The following is a 21,615-nucleotide window of genomic DNA, read 5'->3' as shown; positions in this document are numbered from 1 at the left end:
TATTCGACCTGGGAATAACCTTCTCTCTCCATCTAAGTTCCTCTAATAAGCAGGGAGTGTAGTAATTCTATCTTCCCAATGTTCCTCTGTAATACACTGTGGACTGTCATGCTCTCTCACAGCACAGTACTACTACAGTAGTAACAGAGCAGAAGCGAGGGAAGCTTGAGACAACCTTTGGTGTAACAATCAGAAATGGTCTGCAATCTTACACTCTCATACAGTGTAAAAAGTTGCTTTGTTTTGCCATGGTATCATTAGAAAAGACTGAATCTTGCAATAACGAGCATCCTGCCATAGGATCCTAAAGGATCTGTCAACACACAAGCAGCAGAAGCATTCCACATTCAAGGCCTCTAGTCACGAGTTTTTCAACTGAGTATTCAAGTACTCAGTTACCACACTTTCCCAATATTTTGGTTTTTGACAAATTAGAGAATTTGCAAGATGAAAAAAAATCAATGAAAGCAATTCTTACTTATATTAGAAAGTCTAATTTTTACTTAGGATTATAAGCATTCACAGAGGTTCAACGTTTCAACGTTTCATTCCTCTGTTTATACACTGATGCTTTTAGAGATCTAAAGATGAAGGGAGGAGAGGGTTTAGGTTATCAAAACAAAAATGATGAACTGATGTGATCAGACTCTTGTTACAGATCTGCAGTTCACAAACATGTTTCAAGATTTTAACCTTTCATCCTGCATCAGGACAGCAAATCATGGTAAGATTTTAACAGAAAAAGCATGACCTTTCCATTTCTAAGACACAGTATTAAACTACAAATAATAAAAGACACTACACAAGAAAGGATAATTAGGGCAAATTTGTGGAAGAAATATACATAGCTGATGCCTGGCAAACTAGCAAATATAAGCAATCCAGCTGATGTGGGGAAAAAAGCCCTAACTAAACACAAAAACCCCCAAACACACACACAACTACAGTGAAGCAAAAGATTAAAGAGAAGAAGGACAGATGACATGAGATGGCAAAACCTGATTCTCCCTAGTGTCAAGAACACTTATCAGACAAAAAACAAAAACAAAACCAAAAAGCCCACAAAAAACAGCCAAACAAAACCAAACAAAAAAACTCCAAACAAAAATTGATTTCTGTGTCTTCAGCTGCCTCTCTGGCTTCTAGTCAACTACTTCTAGAGTTAATTAAAAGAAAAATTAGAAATTTTCATGCTGCTCAAAATGGATGAACTGCCTCACCAAGTCCCTATTTCCTCCTCAAGAAATGAGACAGGATGAACCTCAAAGTAAAGCACTGAAGGAAGGGTCAGGGTTTACTTAACCCCGTAAGTACAGAAAATGGCAGTGAGATCCATGAAGGAATCTGATGAATCAGAACCAAGTGTGGTCCTACATACACCTTACAGGTGCAGGAATGGCACGCAGAGGTCTCATCGAGACCCATTACGGAACGTGTAGCAATGTCAAATCCCTCAAGATGAGATTCACAGACAAGAACCTGATTAATCAGAGACTGGTCTGCTCAAGCCAAGAGGAAAATGTACGGCCACCTTCTAAAAACAAACGCCTTGCAACTTAGTGCCAGAACTTCCTAAACTGAAACTTGAATTCATTATCAGATAGTGTCTATTGGTAGCACACAAACACAGAAAATTAAGCTGTCTACACAAATATACACCTCATCATGCTATGGTTGTGATGAAAAAGGAATGCAGCTAGACAGACTGGAATTTATCCAGAGCTGAACAACCATTTTTAAAGAAGAGTGGCATTAACAATTACACAGTCAGTGTTTGAGGTTTATACTTCCTACAGTACAATATACAATCTTCCGCTCCCAAAACAAGACACACAGTGAAGTGTTTATCTTCAAACACATTCTACATCATTAAGTATATGTGCCTCTAACAAGTTGGTATATTTAGAGTTTCCTTAATACAGTTGTACACTGACTATCTCATGTAAAACATGAATACATCAGGAACTCCTGGAATGCTTACTCACTTGGAGAAAGTACACATTACCATCATCAACCGTAAAGACTCCTTTTAAGGAGTGTGAAAATTCTTGTATTACAACATTGTTTCCTGTCAACAAAAGTAACCAAGCAAAGTTAAATTCCTAAAAATTCCTAAAAGTAAAAATCCTAAATAAATTATAAACACTTTTAAGGTATTTAGAAAAAAGGATACCCACCTTTTCATCTACATATCCGTTCCGGTCAAACTGGTAGAGTGATGCCAGATGAGTAACAACCCACCAGGTAAAACTCAATGGGTCTTTGCACTGAATTGTTTCAAAACCAGGCACCTTTTCAGAACTACTTGACCTTTCAAAGACATTCTTCAGAGTTTTGTTCACCAAGCTCCAGAAACACTGTAGAAAAATGCAAAAGTTAACCTGCATCAACAATTTTCTGTACAATACTGTCTTATTGACTAATTTGTTTTTATAAAGAATAAACAAGATGACAGCCATTTAAAGAAAAGAACAAAAAAACAGTATTCAATATTACCAGATAAAACATGGAGCTACTTTAGAATGTCCTCCTGCAAACGCCAGTAGAAAGCCATGTGAAAGGACAAGCTTTGGTCACAAGGAAGAACATGGTGGGATATTCACAGGCAAAGTTACAAGCCGATGGAATGACAGTGTGTGGATGGGACGAGCACACCAACATTCACGTGACAGACACAACCGTTCTTTAATGAAGACTTTTTATAACATATGCTTGAAGAAGTTAACACCATACTAATCTAACCAAGAACAGAGCAGTAGATAGTAGAGAATCAGTGTGACATACAGCAAACTAAGGTTCAAATCCCCTGTTCTGTTCCAAGTCTGTTCTAGCACTGACAAACTGATAAATTCTCTTTGGCTCAGATCACTGTCTAAACCACAGTATTACTTCTCCTTACAGCTTGTGTCTGTCTTCCCTGACGATACAGAAACTCTCTGGGACATCTTTGCAACTGTATTTCACCTACCTCAGCGCTGTGTCCTGATCTGAACTTACACTTCAAAGTGCTAGTGAAATGCTCAGTAACTAATTATCAGCACAAGCACTCTACTGTGAATACCCTGGTTTTCCACTGGGATAGAGTTACTCCTCACAAAAAGCCGTAGGGAACAGAGCCAGGACAGCTGACCCCAGACTAGCCAAGGAGATATTCAATACCATATGATGTCATGCTCCATATGCAGAGGGGAGAGGGAGGAGGGATATATAAAGGGAGTAGGAAGGGGGCTGAGAGAAGGGATCACTACTTGGGGATGGGCTGGGCATGAGCTTCTGGGTGGTGAGCAAATTGCATTGCATTATCACCTGCTTTGTATGTTCTGTTACAAGTATTACTGTTGCTATTTTCCTCTTCCTTCGCTGTCTCCATGAACTATCCTTATTCAAACCCAAGAGTTTGACATTTTTCTTCTGGTTCTCCTCTGCATCCCACTGCAGAGTGGGAGGAATGAACAAACGGCTGCAGGGTGCTCAGCTGTCAGCTGGGGCTAAGAAGTACTTCGTTCTGCACTAAGTGAACAGTACTCATTGTGCAGATGGCAGCTTTGGTTTTTATAAAGACTATTTCAGAAAACTTTCAAAGGATTTTAACACTTCTTAATATTCACCCAGAGAAACATCAGCTCACTCTAAGCAGCAGTCAAGAAAAATCAAAACACTAAAAAAATTATCAAAGGAAAAGTACAAAATAGAAAATGTCATTATGCAATGTATGAAGACATATGGCCATCTAACCTATACTCTGAATACTGCATGCAAACCTGGTACTCTGCCATTTGAAAGAGTAGTAGTAGTATGGAAAAAGGTTCAGAGGACGGTGTCAAAGATGACCACAGGTAGAGAATGACACCTGTAAAACAGATGCCTGAATACAGTAAGCTGCTTCAGCCTAGAAGAGGCAGAAGGTGCCACAAAAAACAACAAACAAAAAAAAACCCCAACCTGAAGAGGCATATAAAGTCTTACTTGTACGTGTAGTGGCTTATCACTTTCCAACAAAAGTATAAAGGGAGCATCAAAAGCAGTCAGGAACTACAAGATTCAAAAATATAAACCAGATTGTTCTTGTACAGGGTAACAGTGACAAAAACATGGGCTAGGTGGATCATTGGTCTGACTGTACCTGTCTGGAGATGCATAAAATAATTGCATCACATAAAACATAAATGGCAAATAACAACATGTTTTTAAAAGTGGGTAAAAGCTCTTTCTTTCCTTTTGTTCTACCACAAAACTTTCAGTCTGTTCCACTGCCTTCCTTAGCACAAGGAAAACTCCTTATCAACATGCTTAGTCAAAACCAAACAGTAAAAACAAACGTAGTCAGGGCTTGAAGCACATTCAGGACATCAGTGTCATACTTAGCATACAGTCCTACTAAAGCAAATAGGAAATTCAGTTCTATCATCAGCTTTGTGAACCAGTGCAATTGTGGCAAACTGGGAACATTTGCCAACTCCATTACTATGTAACATACATGCATATGGAACTCTATTCTTCCATTACCTCTGTGTGAGACCCTTTATTTCTGTGGTCCAGCAGATGAATAAGTAGAATCCATAATTCCTTAATGCAGGTACAAGGATAATGGTGAGTAGTAAGAGCCTCAGAAGGTCTCACCTGAAAGAGAATATGTAATATAACTATTCAGGGAAGTGTTATTTTTGGAATTGCATTTCAGGCACCAATATTTTTCTCTGGTTTTGGTTGTTTGGGGTTGTGGGGTTTTTTTTGCAGTTAAACAATACAGCTAAAATTACATATTGGAAAGTTCATTATATTATTAATATCCAAAATATATCTCTTGAACAAGAAAGGTTGTTTCTTAATTCTACATAAGTTACAGGTTGTGCTCTTTCTTAGTTCCCTCTGAGCCACTTTCAAACATTATTTAATCAAATGAAAATGGGTTTCTGAGGCCTAAACAAAAAGGAATCACAATACTGATTCATTGCCTGACAGGAAGGAAAAGAGAAAATGATTGATTAGATTTTCTTTATATTCTCAGGAAGATAAAAAAAATGTTTTAAAGTGATTTAATAGCTATTATTGTTGTTATTTTTAACTAAAAAGTCTTTAATGACTAGGCATAATGCTAGAAGAATATGTTTTTGTTGGCATGAGGATGTTAATGTTCCCACAACATTTCACAAAATCTGCTTTTCAGTAAATTTACTGCAAGGCATTCTTTTAATATGCAGAAAACAGCATATTTCAAGTCATGTACGTTATTTGATTACTATTCCATATTTAACAAAATTCACTCAGACTGATGCATTTCAAATGCAAAGCAGTCTTCTTGTGATTCATCTTTCAGTTTTACATTTCCTGAATTGTGAAACAAAATAAGCAAAACAGCAAAAGGAAGTGCTAAATACATAAAAATTCTCTGTATGCTTTAATGTTTTTAAGACCTACCAGTACGGCATGCAAAATAATCACAGGATAGACAAAACGTGACTTGCTCTGTCTTAGGGCCTATGAATCCACTGAACTGTATTCAGAGGTGGTAAAAAGTGAGAAAAGCTATCCTTAAACAGCCTATTTCAAAACATTTTACCTTCATCAAGGGCACAGTGGCAAAAACACAGAAAGAGAAGCAAGACAAAGCAGCTTATACTAACTGTTTAGGGATAAATTGAGTACAAGTTTGAATATTCAACCTACACCCTTCTAAAGCAAATGAGAGGGGAACGGGCACCTAGAGAAACTAACCATGTAACTCACTGCAAGAGAAAGAACTGCTACTATCCTCCTCTGAAAATAGAAGTAACCTGGGGTGACTAGTTTAGCCAACTAAGTCCTAGACACCTAGATCTGAGGTGAATCCTGGATTTTTAAGTCCTCGTGCACTTCCTGATCCATTCATGCGCAGCTACTCTTGAATCACAGCTGTTTAAAATAATTTCTGGATTTGGAGACTTAACAGCATAAATTGAAAATTAAATAAAAATACACAATGCAAGTGACAGCAGTAGCAGTGTGAAACAGATACAACAGAAGAGGGAGTGAATGACTGAAAACCACTCACAATTAAAAGAGCAAGTAAATTTATCACCTATAGTTTCAAATCTGTTTAATATTCTATAAAGACACAGACTTTTTATTTATCATCCACCTTTAAAATAGTGTGCTCACAACAACTTTTTTCATGCAGCTCCAAATCAGGTTTAAACAGCAAAAAATTAATCATACATATTTATACGTATTTAAAAGTGTCACACGTTTTTATTTTTTCTCTTCTCTCTCTACAAAGAACGTTGCTTACCCTATGAAACTGCCCTGGACCCTAACAATTGATTTAAGAACAGCATGAGATCAAGAGTAAAATATTTAACATAATTCTGCTATTGAAGTTCCATATATGCTGTTTAGCTTTCCACATGCCTATGCTTTTAGTTAAAGATTTGATATAGGAATCTCTCAACAACCTGAATTAATCTTATATAAAAATGATCTTGAGAATAAATAGTGTGACCACCAATGTTCATTGAAAAATTCAATATTTAACTTCCAAAACTGAAGCACCTCAAAAATACTGTGGTTATTACTCAACACCAAAGAGCAAACCAGATTCCTCCAAAAGTAGCAGTCTACTTATTGCAGATTGGCTGTAACACTGGGGGATTTTATGGAATTATCAGGTACACAGACTTATAAATGAGAGCTTTAGGCCTTTTACATGGAGTACACGTTCTTGCAGCAACTAGGTTTCTTCAGCTACTACTTGCATCTACTACTGTGCTCTTCTAGAAGACAGCAGGATCTCTTCTGCAGGAGATATGCAGTATCCATCCAGAATGAAGTACCAAAGCAAGACACCATTTAGATACTGGTTAGACTACAGATAAACACGACAATGTTTTCTTAAGAGACAGTATGGATTTCCTCTTGCAACATCCCAAGTTCAGTACCTTGGTAAGAATGGTCATAACTTTAAATTGTGGCACTGCTGGGACAATAGAGCTCTGGTGCCAGAGATATACTGCTGAGAATAGAAAAAGGATATCCAAGGTTATGCATTTCTGTGCCAAATGCATCTCAAAACACAATGGGCTCACTACATGATCCAAGTCAAGCATCTTTGTACAAGAGCTGTCCAAGAAACCGATCTAAAAATATGAGTTTAGCGGATTAGAGTTTATGTCCCTCCTTCCAAGAATATCCACAAATGTTAAGAGCTATACTTCAGAATATTCTCAGCCAGAAGCTTAATGATGTGTTTTAATGATGAGCTGACAGTGTCATCTATTATGGGTATCAGTTGTGTTTTTAACAATTTTAAGGGGCGCTGTTTCCATTACTGGATTAGAGCACTGAATGCATGCAAGAGAAGGCACCAGCTGAAGAGGCGTTATCCAGTTCAAGCACAAGCTCCACTTCAGAAATTAATCTCAAACAGAACTCGTTCAAGCTGTGTGGTCCAAGCCTAGGGAGAACTGAAGAAAAAACAGTGGCAAAACAACCTTCTCCCTTTGTAACATGGTTTTGTGGAAGTAGGATAATCTGTCATTTTATCATCTGACATTTCAAAGCCTACCATCAAGCACAATGGTCAACAGATAGCATTTGAATCTTCCTTTAAAAAAAAAATCTACTCTCATCTATGTGCCTTTTGACAGGAGAGGAAGTTCCAGTATTATCTGATAATTTAATAGATCAAAACTGATTTTAAAAGGTAACAGTGTTCTCTACAGAAAGACCGTTTAAAAGAACGGTTATCAAATGCTAGTGTAGCCTTTCCCCCCACCCCAAGCAGTAACACAAAAGAAGGAAAACTTCATTTTTCACGTCTTTATAATAGGAAAACATAAATTATACAGTGGTCACTGACACTTATTCTCAGAGTTGAGTCCTGCATTCCCAGATCACACGTACCCACCTAAAGCAGGTTTCACGATGACACAGTCAAAGATTATACAGCTCTTGCACTAGCTGTTTTATGGAACTATTACAGCTTTCTAGCCACAGAGTGCTCAAAACAAGTGAGAAAAATGCTGCAGCTATAGAAGGAAAGAAAAAGGAAGGGAAAGAGAAGGACAAGTTTTCCCTCTGCAAATGTAAAAGCGCTGTAACAGAAAGATGAGGTTGCAGAAGCAGGAACAGTGCAACAATAAACTGCAATATGACATTCTGTGAGTGTCCAGTTAGCTTACTGCCAGGATTACAGTTATTCTCTTTTTGTTCCTGTTGAGAGAGTTTGAAAAGACTTTTTTTGCATCTATAGCTCTAAACCTTTTAGACTGTGCCATGTTTGGCATTAAACCTGGAACACTGAACTTGGGAAGTGTGGCACTCACTTCTGCTCTGTACACGGTGCATTTCAATATTACTCTCTCATTCAACTGCCAGATGGTCATGAATAAATATAACACAATTTGAGCTCCTAACAAATAACACTCTTTAAAACATGGAGATATAAAGCCATACATAACATTTAAAATTTAGCAGTAAGAAGTCATCTATGCATTGGTGCAATATCCAACTCATATGGTTCCTAATAGAAGTTTCTAACTGCCTATGTCCTATATAAAGGAAAAAGTTACCTTTGTATACTTGTTGATTGACAAGATTATTAAATCAGATATGAGATTTTCGCAGTGTGTTTCAAATAAACTGGTACTGGTTAAATTCTCTCCGGTTAGATTTATGAAATGGTTAGCATATACAACTTGCCCTAAAATACAAAAGAAAATTAGACATATTTAGTCCTGCGTTTGACTGTATGAACATAAAAAGACAGGAAAATGTTTTTCTATTTTATGTATTTTAGAATCGGTTTGTTGAGTTGTATGTAATTTTCTTTTACAAATTCATTTGGGAAAGTTCATCCATTCTAAGTTGAAGACAGTCCCTTCATTATTACATTAAACTCTGGTATTATTCTGTTCGACAGTAAAATTGTTTGGCGCTGTACAGCCTTTTATTGGCACGGTTTTTGCAGTGGAATAAAGATTTATTTATCTGCAAGTTCCTCTTTGTCACATGCCAGTGCGCATGTTCTGAAATCATGACATGTTTTGCAGATATGCAAGTTGATGACAAACAATTCTGGAGAGGTCTAACACTTTCCTTTGGATGTGTTGATGTAAAAAGCTGGCACGATCATATTCCAGCTTGAGCATTTGTAGACATTAACAGATAAAATGGTAAAGTTAAGAGCCTGTAAGATCTTATCCCACAAGCTTTTCCTCAGTACAACTCCCTTGATGTGAGTGGAACAGAAGATATGTAGAATGAACCTATAGTTTATTCTTGGAAATGCAGGGCGAAGCCCCAAACCCACTATCCTGCCACTGGTCTCAGCAGCGTGAAGTTTCTACTCAGCATACTTCACAGAATGAGAATCTGAAAAATTCTACAGGGCATATAAGAATACAAGGCAAGATAATATATGCAAAGATACTAGTGCTGGACTAGTAAATTTTGTTGTTAAAAAGCACAAGCTTTCTCTTATGAAAATGGATTAGTGCATTACTATTCAGAACTTTATCTGGGAAAAAAAAAGAATTCTGGACAATAAACTGCCTCCAACAGTTTTCCCATCCTTTCTCCTCAAAGACCAAAAAGAGAAAAACAGATTATTCCACAATGGATAATAAAAAAACCCCTTGGAATTGTAGAACAGCCATCCTGCACATTATCCAGTAACACAAGCATGCAGAGACAGTGAAGATGTATCAATCTGAACAAGGGTGTGTTGGGACAGCACTCAGACCAGGTGAGAACTACTCCCAGAGTTACCTGGGCTAGACATACAGTGCGTTCTTTCTAGACCTCAACGTTACTCCAACTGTTGCAACTACTATATGGAACTTACACTGAAAATTTATAATACGGGGAGGGGGGAGCAGCTTGACACAATTATTATAGAAGAAAATACATTTTTGAGATTTTGCTAGCAGGGACATGAACAATAGATGTAATTCTCACAAAGCAAATAAAGTTCTCTTTTGTATTTAAGAATTCTTCAGCAAACTGAGTTACTCTGAAGTTGGGTTCTTCAATCGCATTCTATGACCTTTTTTATCTAGCTTCTATGAAGAGCTTACTCTTATCAATCTACTTTTTGCCCTTTTAAATAAAAAATAAATAAAAAAGACTATTGCCTTGCCCTTTTGTTGCTGTACTTTTACAAGCTCCTCTGTCTGAGGCTTCTTCCTTTGTCAATATTTTCTTAGCGTAGCATATGGTTAACAATGTGAATTATCTGTTCTGAGATTCTTTGTTCTAGCCCATCCTTGGACACTTTCCTTATCTTGTTTTCATCAAACTTGTTCACTGATATGCATTCTGGATCTCTGCAAATGCATTTTTATTTCCAATGTAAGAAAGAGTATCATTACTAAATATTTAATGCATTGGTTGAGAACAAATTCCTAATCTTGGTCAAGTTTTGATAGAACAAAATCCTATTTCATTTAAGTTGAGCTAAATGAAGGTTCTCGAAGAACCTGATTAAATATAGCTATGCTTTAAAACTACCTAAAGTAGTAAAGATTCTGCACAAATTAAGATAAGAAGTCTAGGTATACTCATATGCACAAAAATAAGTTCAAGGAAAAAAACCTGTATACTTACTCATCATTTTTTCACCTAGTACATGAAGAATTTCTAATACTAGCCAATGAATATCCAAGTGGAGGTGAAGTAAATGCCATGACGGGGGAAAGATCTGTGATTAGAAACACAATATTTATAACATTTCTTTAGCAAATTCTGGATCCTGTACTAAGACATGTGAAGATGGATATACATTTTGCCTGCAGTGAACATTAGGGATAGTTACGGTCAAATACACTGTAACATACAAACAACCCATTGAGTTGAAGGAAAAAAACCCAGAACACAAACAAAAAAAGCCTTCATGACAATTAATTCTGTCTGTAGAGGATGTTTGTGTTTATCTGATCTAAATTTAAACATAATGTCTTGATTCAAGCTTGACAATTACAACACACTTAGTTCTTCCCTTTCCATAAAAGCATCAGGTAGCACACACACTGATGAAGTGTGTTCTTAAAGTAATTATAAAATTTAAATATTCTTTGCCTTAAAGTTTACTTGAAATTACTGTTTCTTTCATCAGCTCAACAGTGGCCCTACTGACAAGCTAAACAGAAAAATTCAAAATTCTGCTTCTCAATGAATCATTCCTCTCCACATACTTGTTCATACAAACTAGGAGTGAAATTCCCTGTTTCTTTCTAAAAGATTAGTTATTGTATGTATGCACAAATCTTAATGGTCCATACTTCACTAGTGTTTCATGCTGCAGCGCCTACCTCCACATCTGCATTTTTCTTCATTATATTCATGTTCTTTTTCTATTTTGAGTCAGATGTCAGACTCTATTTTTTAAGAAGTGCCCCTCCTACTGGGAAGCTCAGATATTTTAAGCATTAGTAAGTACAGATACTGATGAATTTTTAAACATGCCACACTAATTCGAGTCTACTTAGCTACCTGTAATCGGTACTATCATTTGTATAGTGAAGGAAAAATCCCAAAACCTATAAAACATAAAATTAAATAGATAAATACAAGCAACAAAAGAAAATCCAGAGCAAATCAGTTGTGTTTGCCAAACACTTAGTTAATAAAGGGGGAAAAAAACCCAAACCCAACCTCTAAAGCATAACTTCAATTATTTGAGCTTAAAGATTAATTCTCATTCAACCAAAACTTATGAAGTTGAGTACGTACTATTAACATACCTTTGCCTGATGTGGAACGGTAAATGCTGCCAGGACATTACTAGGGAGTTCACAAAGGTGACCAATGTGCATGATCAAAGCATGAAGCTCTTCAACCAGCATTGATGGTAACTGAGCTTCCAGTTCTTCATGTGGATGGAGCATTCCACCATTTTCCTCTTTAGGGGGTTCCAGATACCTGAACACACATACCCACAATCGGAAAACGGGTGAGAAGCAGCTACACAGAGCTCAGTACGTAAGGTAGTAAACTGTATGCAAGTCTTACCTGAAGACGAAAACTTTCACATAGTGCAGAAACTCCACACACTGGCGCCTGATGCTCTCTGCCTCAGAATGCAAGTTTGCAGCTTGACCTGAAGTAAGAGATCAATAGCTTAAAGCAGATATGCCCACACTGTGACTCACATGACATGTATTCTCCACTGTAGTTATAACCTGACCACTCAAAAACCACCCTCTTTTCTGAGGACAACCTAGGAAGTGGCTGGTGGCAAACAACCACTTCTAAAAGTCATCTTGCCAGAGGCATATATTATTTATCTTATCTCAGACACATATCCAGGTACAGAGGGAAAAGAAGCCATCCAGTCCTTCAAGAAAAGTGACAGAGACAAGCAGTTAGTGCTAGAAGACATCATTCAGTCCTGCTGCACTGCTCCCTGTCTGCTTCCAAGACACCTTCAAAGAAGACACATGTGAAAATATCTCAGCATTCATTTCTTGTGGGGTACTTCATCCAAAAGCTTACTTGGAAGCATACTTTGTAACTTCTCTCCCTAGGAAGAATCATTTTGCACAGTGCCTTAAGATGTGTCATGCTAAGAGGTGGCCATCCACATCCCTGAAGCTTGACTAGCAGCTTTGTATCCTTTCAGCCAGTTATTGCAGCTATGTGCCTCCTTTCCTTTGCTCTCTGAAACTCCTGTCATGGTGTTACCCTCCTTACCTTGCACATGCAAGCTCAAGCTCAAACACCATCCTTGCACTGGAAGGGAGTCACTGGAAGCTATTGACACTGGTATGGGAATCACTCCTTACTTATTTCCACACCTTCCTTGCCTTGTAGCTTTCAGCTTACATTAGAAAAAGATAAAACTTAGTGTGTAACAAAGTAGATACCGTAATTTAAATACCAAATAACTACTGCCCCAATAATAGACAGATAGAAATGCTCAGCAGCCAGTCAGCCTGCAATACTTGGACTTGATTAAGTATGTGACAATCGTTATGAAAAGCACCGTAAACGGGAACAGCAAATGAGGAGTGTGAGCGGGCCCCAGTGAAAAGTATTATCACACTATAGGAGATGCATAGCAAAAACTTTCATCTGCCGCACTGGACTGCACGCCCAGGGAAAGGCAGTTTCCTTCGCTCATGTCGCTAGAGGGTCACCGGAGAGTCTCCCCTTTCCTTTTCTTGCTTTCTCTCCCTCTGTCCCCTTTCTTTGCCCCATCCCCTTCACATAACTTCTACATTCATGTACACTGCTTGTTCTGGCATACATGCCACAAATAAAGATCTGTGCGTTTAAGCCTACCTCAGTATCTTTTGAGCAACAAAATTCACTGAGTGAAGCAAATCAACTGGTACCATAATATTCCAGCATACAGCCTATCTGCACCACATAATCCATAGGATCTGTTATGGTAATGAACCAGAGTTTTAGAAGCTCAAATCACTCTGTTCTAAAGGAATTATTTATAGATATTACTTCTGCTTTGTAGCAATTACAAATATTTTATCCTAAGATCTTGGAAGTTCTGTTTAAACAAAACTTTACATTACAGTATTTCACTACAAAAATATTCTGCATACTGTCATAAATCATTGATCAATGAAATAAGTGGATAAAACAGGAACACTAGAGCGTTAAAAACAGATCAGGCATTTTCAAAAAAAAGCAAAACAACACAAAGCATAAGGAAAGATTTTGCATAGTTTCCACATGACACAGTTTTCAGTAACAAGACTCCTAAGATCATTAAGGCTGATAAGAAATTAAATCATAGCATCTTAGGCTGGTTTGGGTTGGAAGGGACTTCAGAGACCATCTAGTACTAACCCCCTGCCATAGACAGGGACACTATCCATTGGCCCAGGTTGCCCAAGGCCCCATCCAACATGGCCTTGAACACTGCCAGGGAGGGAACAGCCACAGCTGCTCTGGGCCTTACCACACTCACAGTAAAAAACCATAAACCTACCCTCTTTCAGATTGAGGCTGTTCCCCCCCATCCTATTACTACACTCCCTGCTAAACTGTCCCTCTCCATCTTTCATGTAAGACCCCTTTTCCATTTAAGTATTGGTAGGCCATATTTAGGTCTGCTCGGAGCCTTCTCTTCTCCAGACTGAACAAGGCCAGCACTCAATTCTTCTTAGGAGAGATGCTTCAGCCCTCTGATCATCTTCACAACCCTGCTCTGGACTCACACCAAGAGCTCCATGCCTTTCTTGTACTGGGGACCCCAGAACTGGATGCAGTACACCAGGTGGAATAGCACAAGATCAGAGTAGAGGGGCAGAATCATCTCCCTTGACCTGCTGGTCACACTAGTTTTGATGCAGCCCGGGATACCAGTGGTTTTCTGAGCTTTGCCAGCTCACGCTGAGCTTTACATCCATGAACACTCTCAAGTTGTCCCAACTCATGGTTACTCTCAATCCAATCTCCACCCAGCCTGTAGCTGTGCTTGGGATTGCCCTAATACATGTGCAGGACCTTGCACTTGGCCTTGTGGACCTTCATGAGGTTCATATAGGCCAACCTCTCAAGCCTGTCAAGGTCCCCCTGGATGGCATCCCTTCCTTCCACCACACAGCTTGGTATCATCAGCAAACTTGCTGAGGGTGCACTCAATCCCACTGTCCATGTCTCAGACAAAGACATTAAGCCATGCTCGGCCCAGTACTGACCCCTGAGGAACAGGAGTAGTCCCTAAACTCCATTTGGACATGGAGCTGTTGACCATAACTCTGAGTGCAGCTGTCCAGCCAATTTCTTATCCACTGAGCTGTCCATCTGTCAAATCCATGTCTCTTCAATTTAGAGATAAGGATACTGTTCAGGACACTGTCAAATGCTTTGCACTAGTCCAGGTAGATTTAAATGGCAGAGCATGACAATAGCAAACCAAAACAATAATAATGTGCAAAAATATTCACTTGTACTCTTAGAACAATTTATCTGTAATGAGAAGATACTACAGTTTATTTCTGAGTAATTACTGAACTTCTCAACTTGCTAAGCAAATCAGCCTTCAAACTACAATAAGCCCAAGGCTGCAATAATGCTTCCGAAACATACTGTTCCTCATGCCTCAGTATTTAATTGAAACAAAGCACTTTGCAGTGATCCCATTTTATTGATCCTGCTACAAAGATAAATTAAATTTGTAAATAACTCTAAATTAAGCAAATATACCTAACTCGTTTAAATATAAGGCAAAGAACACTGAAAAAAGTACCAACCCACTACCTTTGGAACTAAAATGGTTATTGGGAGTTCTGATACAACTTTCTATTTTTAAAGAAGTTAATAGTTTGGCCAAACTCTACTTTAAGGGTAAGAGCTTAAGTCGAACTGATGTGAAATTCACTGCTAAGGTGGTCAGCAATGTCAGGAATGCCCTGTGCACCTTCTACATAGGCAGATCTTGTTCCAGACTCTCTGTATTTCCACTGTGTATTTTCACAGTACCTGTAGAGTATCTGTATTTGTACCTTTACTGCAGGTTTATGCTGTTCTGTGCTTTGGCTCTTGAAGTGTGCCACGAGTGTGAACTGTGGTAACACTTCCATAATGAAAAGGTAGTCAGATACCTAATCCCATCATCAAATTAAATGTGTTAAACTTACCAAAATCAGATGAACCCATTTGTACTAGGTCTTCCAGTCTGTATATCTGTTGCCTATTAAAGGAATACAAAGGTTTATAGTATTCATATAGGTAAAAGAGCAGAGAGGACCAAGAGGTGTTCCTTGTTTTGTATTTCTGAAAGAACTTGTAGAAATGTAACTTAGGGAAAAGTATTAGTGTGAAGAACGGATGCATCCAAGTATGAAGGGATCAAAATGGACCCTTTTTTTTTTTTGCTTCTTAAAACATTAAAGTCAGTAACAACAAATACAACATCAGCTAAGTACCAGGGGAGGAAAAAAACAAGCAGACACACAAAACCCTGAGAGCCATAGCCCATAAGTGATCTTTCAATAAGTGTAACTACATCACAATTGACAACAGAACAAACCTGAAAGTTAGTCCTCATGGCATACCCTCACTGTACACTAGATTAATTCATTTGTGAATGAGCACTAGTAAATTTTGCCAGCAGCTTTTCCCACTTCCAGTTTAGGGTGATCTGCTGCTTAACTTCAGACCCAAAGATAAATGGCAAGAAAATTGTAGAGTAAAACGAGAAGGTGTCTCTAGAAAAGTTAAAACTCAGTTCAGATTTGAAGGGGGATAGAGAATTTTTAAAGCAGCTGGTAACTGCCACTGCAAATGAAGATTTAAAAAATCTGTAACATAGGTGCATACTCAGCCATATTCTGCAATAGATGTTAATTTCAAGTGGTCTTCAAGCATAGTCTCCCCAGAGACAACATGGTACTAAACTGAATATATGGAAAGTGCAACTATAAGACAGACTTTTGACAGAAAATGTTGCATAAATTGAGGAAGATGCTCTCTGCTTCATTGCTTACCGTCAAAGCAGCAACTACTAAAGGATTCAAAACCAGGAAACTTGGACTCAACCCAGATCAAACGTTCTACCAAAAAAAACCCACAAACCCAAAAAACCCAAAACCCACATTTAAAACTAGGAAGGGACCATGAGGATACAAAAGAACCAGGTTGCAACCCGCATACTAAAGGGCAGGCACACATTAAAGTTATCTCCCTTATCTCTTCCTTCCTTCCTTGGATAAAATCACTCCAGCTACTCAAGATAACCTTTATTTGTTGTTGGGTTTTGGGGTTTTTTTTTTAATAAAATCTGAGTTTCTGCATGAATTTTCCAAGTATTTCAACCATGTGGAAAGGAAATAAGTCTAAAGCAATAAGACTTTATGAAAGAGGGCTGTTGAGGCCGAAGGTTAGAGAGACAGTGTCAGAAAGAAGCCATACAGGAAAAGAGACTGAACTGAATTGAGTAAAGACTGAATATTGTGGGCTGTCAAAATAAAAACACAAAGTGGGCAGGAGAAGCATAATATAGTAATCATTAATTTCAATTTGCTTTTGTACCTCCAAGATTGACCCTCATCATTGCTAATCACTAAATCATTTGATTTGGAAGTAAATATTCTGACAGTTAAACTAGTACTTCTGTTTATTAAACAAAGATATATTGTATTAATATACCCACTCACGTGGTTATATAGATCTTAGACTCACACATCTCCAATCACATAAAAAGTCACAGGTAAGAATTCTTTTTACCATGCAGTTCTGCAATACAACATTATTTATTACAATATTTTAAAATATTGAATAACAAGCCAGTATTTACAGACACATTAAAAGTACCATGTTTCTGCAAGTATGTGTTTAAACATAGATATTTCACTTTATAAATTGAACTATTTACAGGCACCTTGTCCTCAAGAATCATTATAACTTGTACTTAGTACACATGATTTCTATAATGGAAAAAGGCGTTCTCCTACTTTTACTTGTCAATTTGTATATAAATGAAAGTATTCCATTTTATGACTAAGTGAACTGAAAGATACAGAGGGACTTGTCACACCAAAAGACAGCTTAGCAACCAACAATCATAGGCAAAAGTCAGCTGAGATCCTGACTTCTTACCAGTTCAGTAGGTCTTAAAACATGTGTAGCTTTAATAACTGAAAAGCCACATTTAAATATATTATGCCTTATGTTCATCTCTATTACAACTACAGAACAGTTCATATTACAGAAAAAAAATCTATTTAATTCAACAAGATAACTACGTCACTGTCTCACTGCCCAATGATTTTATATTACTAAATAGATCAGACTAAATGCTGAAAGGGATACACTGTTCCTTTTAAGTAAGGTATCCTAACCCCTTCATTATCAGATTTTTAATTTTTTTAAACCACAGCGAAGTAAAAGCTTGCCTCAAACAAGAAAAGCCAAATAACACTGGTTTTAATATACCTCCTGCCATCTATGCCACTGTGTTTCAATAAGCCAGACCCTATAAATGATGTTTTACATCATGGCCTTGGTCATACCCTAAAGGGATGGAAGAATCCACTACAATAAAAGGAACGATGGAATATCTCGCATATTTGTTGCGCCACACAAAAGCTGCTCTCCCATCCACTCTCTGTATGTGCTGCAGTACATCCTGAGGATTATCAGTAGCAAAGAGGATTATCGGTGATCTGTGTATTTGCATTGACCAGATTAAACATCTACATTGAATTAGTCAAACACTGAGTAACTGTATCTGAAGAGATTGCTGGAGCTATCCTAATCCCAACAATTGAAGAAAGTGCTGCATCCAGCATTTACAGTATTTGATTTTTAACCTCCGCTTCTCTTTATGCACAAAAAAAGGACTTAAAATCTTCAAAAGACAACTGTAATTATATGGGTAGCACAGTCTCATTCAAGGAAATCTTAAAATAGTTTATTCATACATTCTGAAGCCAGAGCCATCTAAATTAATGACAATGCTGCTGTAATAAGGGCAGGTATCAATTTTTATCTGGCGATGGCCAAGACACACATCACACTGCTTAGAAGTTGATTAAGTCACATAATACTGAAAGTTTGTGACACAAAATTTGCTTCTTCACACAATTCTGTCTGTGTCTTACCCAACACAATCTGGAGTGTTAGAGAGATAGCATAACCTGTTTGGACATACTGCACAGCCCACAGTCTTATGATTTTATTATCAACAAATGTGACAAGTTTATTGCATGCTTAAGGTGGGTATAATTACAGAAGTGGATAGTTATAAAATACATTAAAATTACTATACCTATTTAATCCAAAGAGAAGTCCACAGGACTCAGCTAATGCCGTCTCAGTAACCCACTGAAAGCCAAACATTTCCACTACATCATCTTCATAGTCACTAGGAGAAGGATCTAGCCTCAGCAAAACCCTGTAAAATAGAGCCAACAATATTAACGTATTTTATGGGTCTATTACTGGGGAATGTAATATCCACAGCTACTTTATGTATCACTAATATTTTATCAACATATCAGTAACATGTATACTATAGATAGGGAGGAGTAGCAGCACTCTCAAAAGACAGCTTGTTATATTATATTGCTATAAATGTTATATAGTACATAAAATATGACAACTCCTAGCTTCAGAAGCATAAAACCATGATATAGATACAGAGTATATTATATTTTAGAAAGAAACACAAATTAACAGGCTACCACCTTGAAACATCTTCGTCCTTACAAAGGGGCTGAGATATAACATACACAGTGCCTGTAGCAGAAGGGTCTGCTACGTCAGGTAACATGCTCACTGTAAGTGCACGTTTGAACCTGTCTCAATGTACATGCTTAACATCTAACTCTAGAATACATACTTGGTCCATTATATTTGATGGTTGGACTCAATGATCTTGAAGGTCTTTTCCAACTGAAAACCATTCTATGATTCTATATAAACTTAATAGCATTTATAAAGATTGCACTGATAAACATCCATTAATAAAAGCACTCTTCCACACAGGTGAACAATGAGGGTCACAATGCGAAGCATCATTACAGCTTAAACTAACACTAGGCCATGACAACCCCTTGCTCTGGCTAAAGAAAAAATAAATAAAATCAAAATTAACATTTTAATCAAAGTGAAGAAAATCATGTATCCGTATAGATTGTTAAAACATTACTAATTGTGAAAATACAAAAATATTGCATAAATGTGCTTTCAAAAAAAATTACAGCAAATTGTATAACAACAACAACAACGAAGACATCAAAGCAAGCAATTTCAGAATTTTCCCACTGATTTTCATAAAATACTTCAGTGGAGGTGAAGCTGAATTCACCAAGATGTAAGAAATATTTTTATTTTTAAAAATAAAAAAAGATGTACAGGGCAAGCACTTGGTTTTCATTATATTACACACCGAATTCATATCCTTCTTGAACTGTGCACTGTTACCAATTCAGCCCTCAGAGGCAGAAAAAGCATCTGTTGAACAGTCAACTCAACCTCCCACAGCACCTGAAGTTCATTTGGTTGCTGCCTAAACATTGGTCTGTTTTGAAGTCTTTAGCAGTTCAATCCAGTTACTCCTGTCCTAGGTAACAACAACAGAGGAGTCCCTCACATGCAGGCTTGTCCAAGAATTTACAGTCCAAGTAGACAAGGTGAATAATCAACAGAACAGTGTTAGTACTGTGGTAACATGGGCAACCTATCTATACACAAGCTCCTGAATGAGTTTTCACATAAAATCATTTCTGTCATGAAATGCTTCTTTGTCAATATGGAATCCATACTGATATGTTCACGCAGAGACACTCTCATTCCTTTACCTGACATCAATTTGAATGAACATGCTCTGATCCAACAACAACAAAAAAGGATAAAAAGGTAGGGAATGGGGAAGCTGCAACAGAATCCCCTTTAAAACTCCAGAAAAGGGTGTGGAAATTAAGATTAGAAAAATCCAAAGTAACAATGCAAAATATGAGGCAGGAGAGCAGACAAAGATTATGCTTTTGTAGGAAAAACAAGACAACACTTGCAGGATCATCAAATGTCACAGAAAGCTAAGATAGATCACAGACAGTAAAGAAGCTGAACTAGAGCAACGTTCTAGAATCTCATAGAAAATACTTACTTGTTACATATGTGACTTTTGAACCTTAAATCCAGAATGTGTGCAAAGCCAGAATTCTGGGAAAGATGGTCTTAAAGCTACAAGAGACAGTCGTAGTGATCTGGGGAAGCTGGGCAGAGCAGGTTTGTTTCTATCATGTGGAAAAGAGAGAAGGAGCCAGCACTGAATAGGGCATATGACTGGAAAAAGCAATGCTGTGGCCTCCTCAGAAATTTCAGGGGTCTCAAATGCTGTTGCCCACCAGGCCGGTTTTGAAGTGTCCTAGCAGGCCTTTAACAGGCCCTTTACAAAATCTTAAAGTAAGTTCACAAAGCTAGGAACTAGACCTGAAATGCTGTTCAAAGCATTGTAACAACACAACTTCCCTTCCCACTTTGGTATACTACCGAACTGATAATCAAGATCGTAAGAGCTGAAGAGCAAACTGATAATAACCCATACCTCTTAAGAGATCCACTTGCTAAATAAGACTCTGCAGAGAAGCTTCTCCCTCCATTATGGTTGTCAAAAGCACAGGAAAACCAAGGTGGCTCTGAGTTCTCCTTCTCCATTTCCATTTCCATCTCCAAGCTTTCAGTAAGAAATAGGGGTGTGGAGGAATCCATAAAGTCACTGTTCATTGTTGCCATCTGATCCAGAAAACAAATAGACATATTAAAAAAACAGTCATGGTGTTTCCTTAAATAATTTTCTTACTGTTGCAAGTTCCCATAATCCTTCAGCTCAAGATCTGACAACCTGTAACATCAAACTAACAGAGATACCACAGTCAATCACGGTCTCGTGCCCTGCTACACAATACTTCCACTTTGTGCAACTTGTTCAGGGAATCATATCAGTGAAATGCTAACCCTACAGAAACCAACACGGGTTAAAAAAACAGGAGATAGAAGTGCAGTACAAGGCATGGGCAAGCTACTTTCAACAACAATTTGTTTTTCAACCACAGTGGCTATGCTATGATAATAAAGCATACAGCACAGGCTCCCAATTGTCCATGATTTTAAGGAAATATCATAGCTCAAATTCCTTCTAATAAGCAGCAAATACACCCCACGTGATAA

At 37.7% G+C, this 21,615-nt stretch overlaps 1 protein-coding gene across 1 annotated transcript in view; it reads right to left on the bottom strand.

Moving 5' to 3' along the window:
* MMS22L (MMS22 like, DNA repair protein) overlaps window positions 1–21,180 on the bottom strand; it is a gene marked incomplete at both ends in the record, with an annotated part of 92,635 nt that extends 71,455 nt beyond the window's left edge. Inside the window, 9 exons of the mRNA XM_084262541.1 lie at window positions 2,178–2,357; window positions 4,507–4,620; window positions 8,547–8,677; window positions 10,582–10,675; window positions 11,718–11,895; window positions 11,986–12,073; window positions 15,579–15,631; window positions 18,710–18,835; window positions 20,993–21,180. Coding sequence (XP_084118667.1) covers window positions 2,178–2,357; window positions 4,507–4,620; window positions 8,547–8,677; window positions 10,582–10,675; window positions 11,718–11,895; window positions 11,986–12,073; window positions 15,579–15,631; window positions 18,710–18,835; window positions 20,993–21,180 — 1,152 coding nt within the window. The remainder of the gene's footprint in view (window positions 1–2,177; window positions 2,358–4,506; window positions 4,621–8,546; window positions 8,678–10,581; window positions 10,676–11,717; window positions 11,896–11,985; window positions 12,074–15,578; window positions 15,632–18,709; window positions 18,836–20,992) is intronic.
* Window positions 21,181–21,615: the final 435 nt, after the last annotated feature.

The sequence above is a fragment of the Gallinula chloropus genome (assembly GCF_964237585.1).
Source record: "Gallinula chloropus genome assembly, chromosome: 3".
NCBI classification, from domain to species: domain Eukaryota; kingdom Metazoa; phylum Chordata; class Aves; order Gruiformes; family Rallidae; genus Gallinula; species Gallinula chloropus.
Note: the sequence above shows the minus strand (reverse complement) of the source record. Positions and strands in the feature narration are given on the sequence as shown.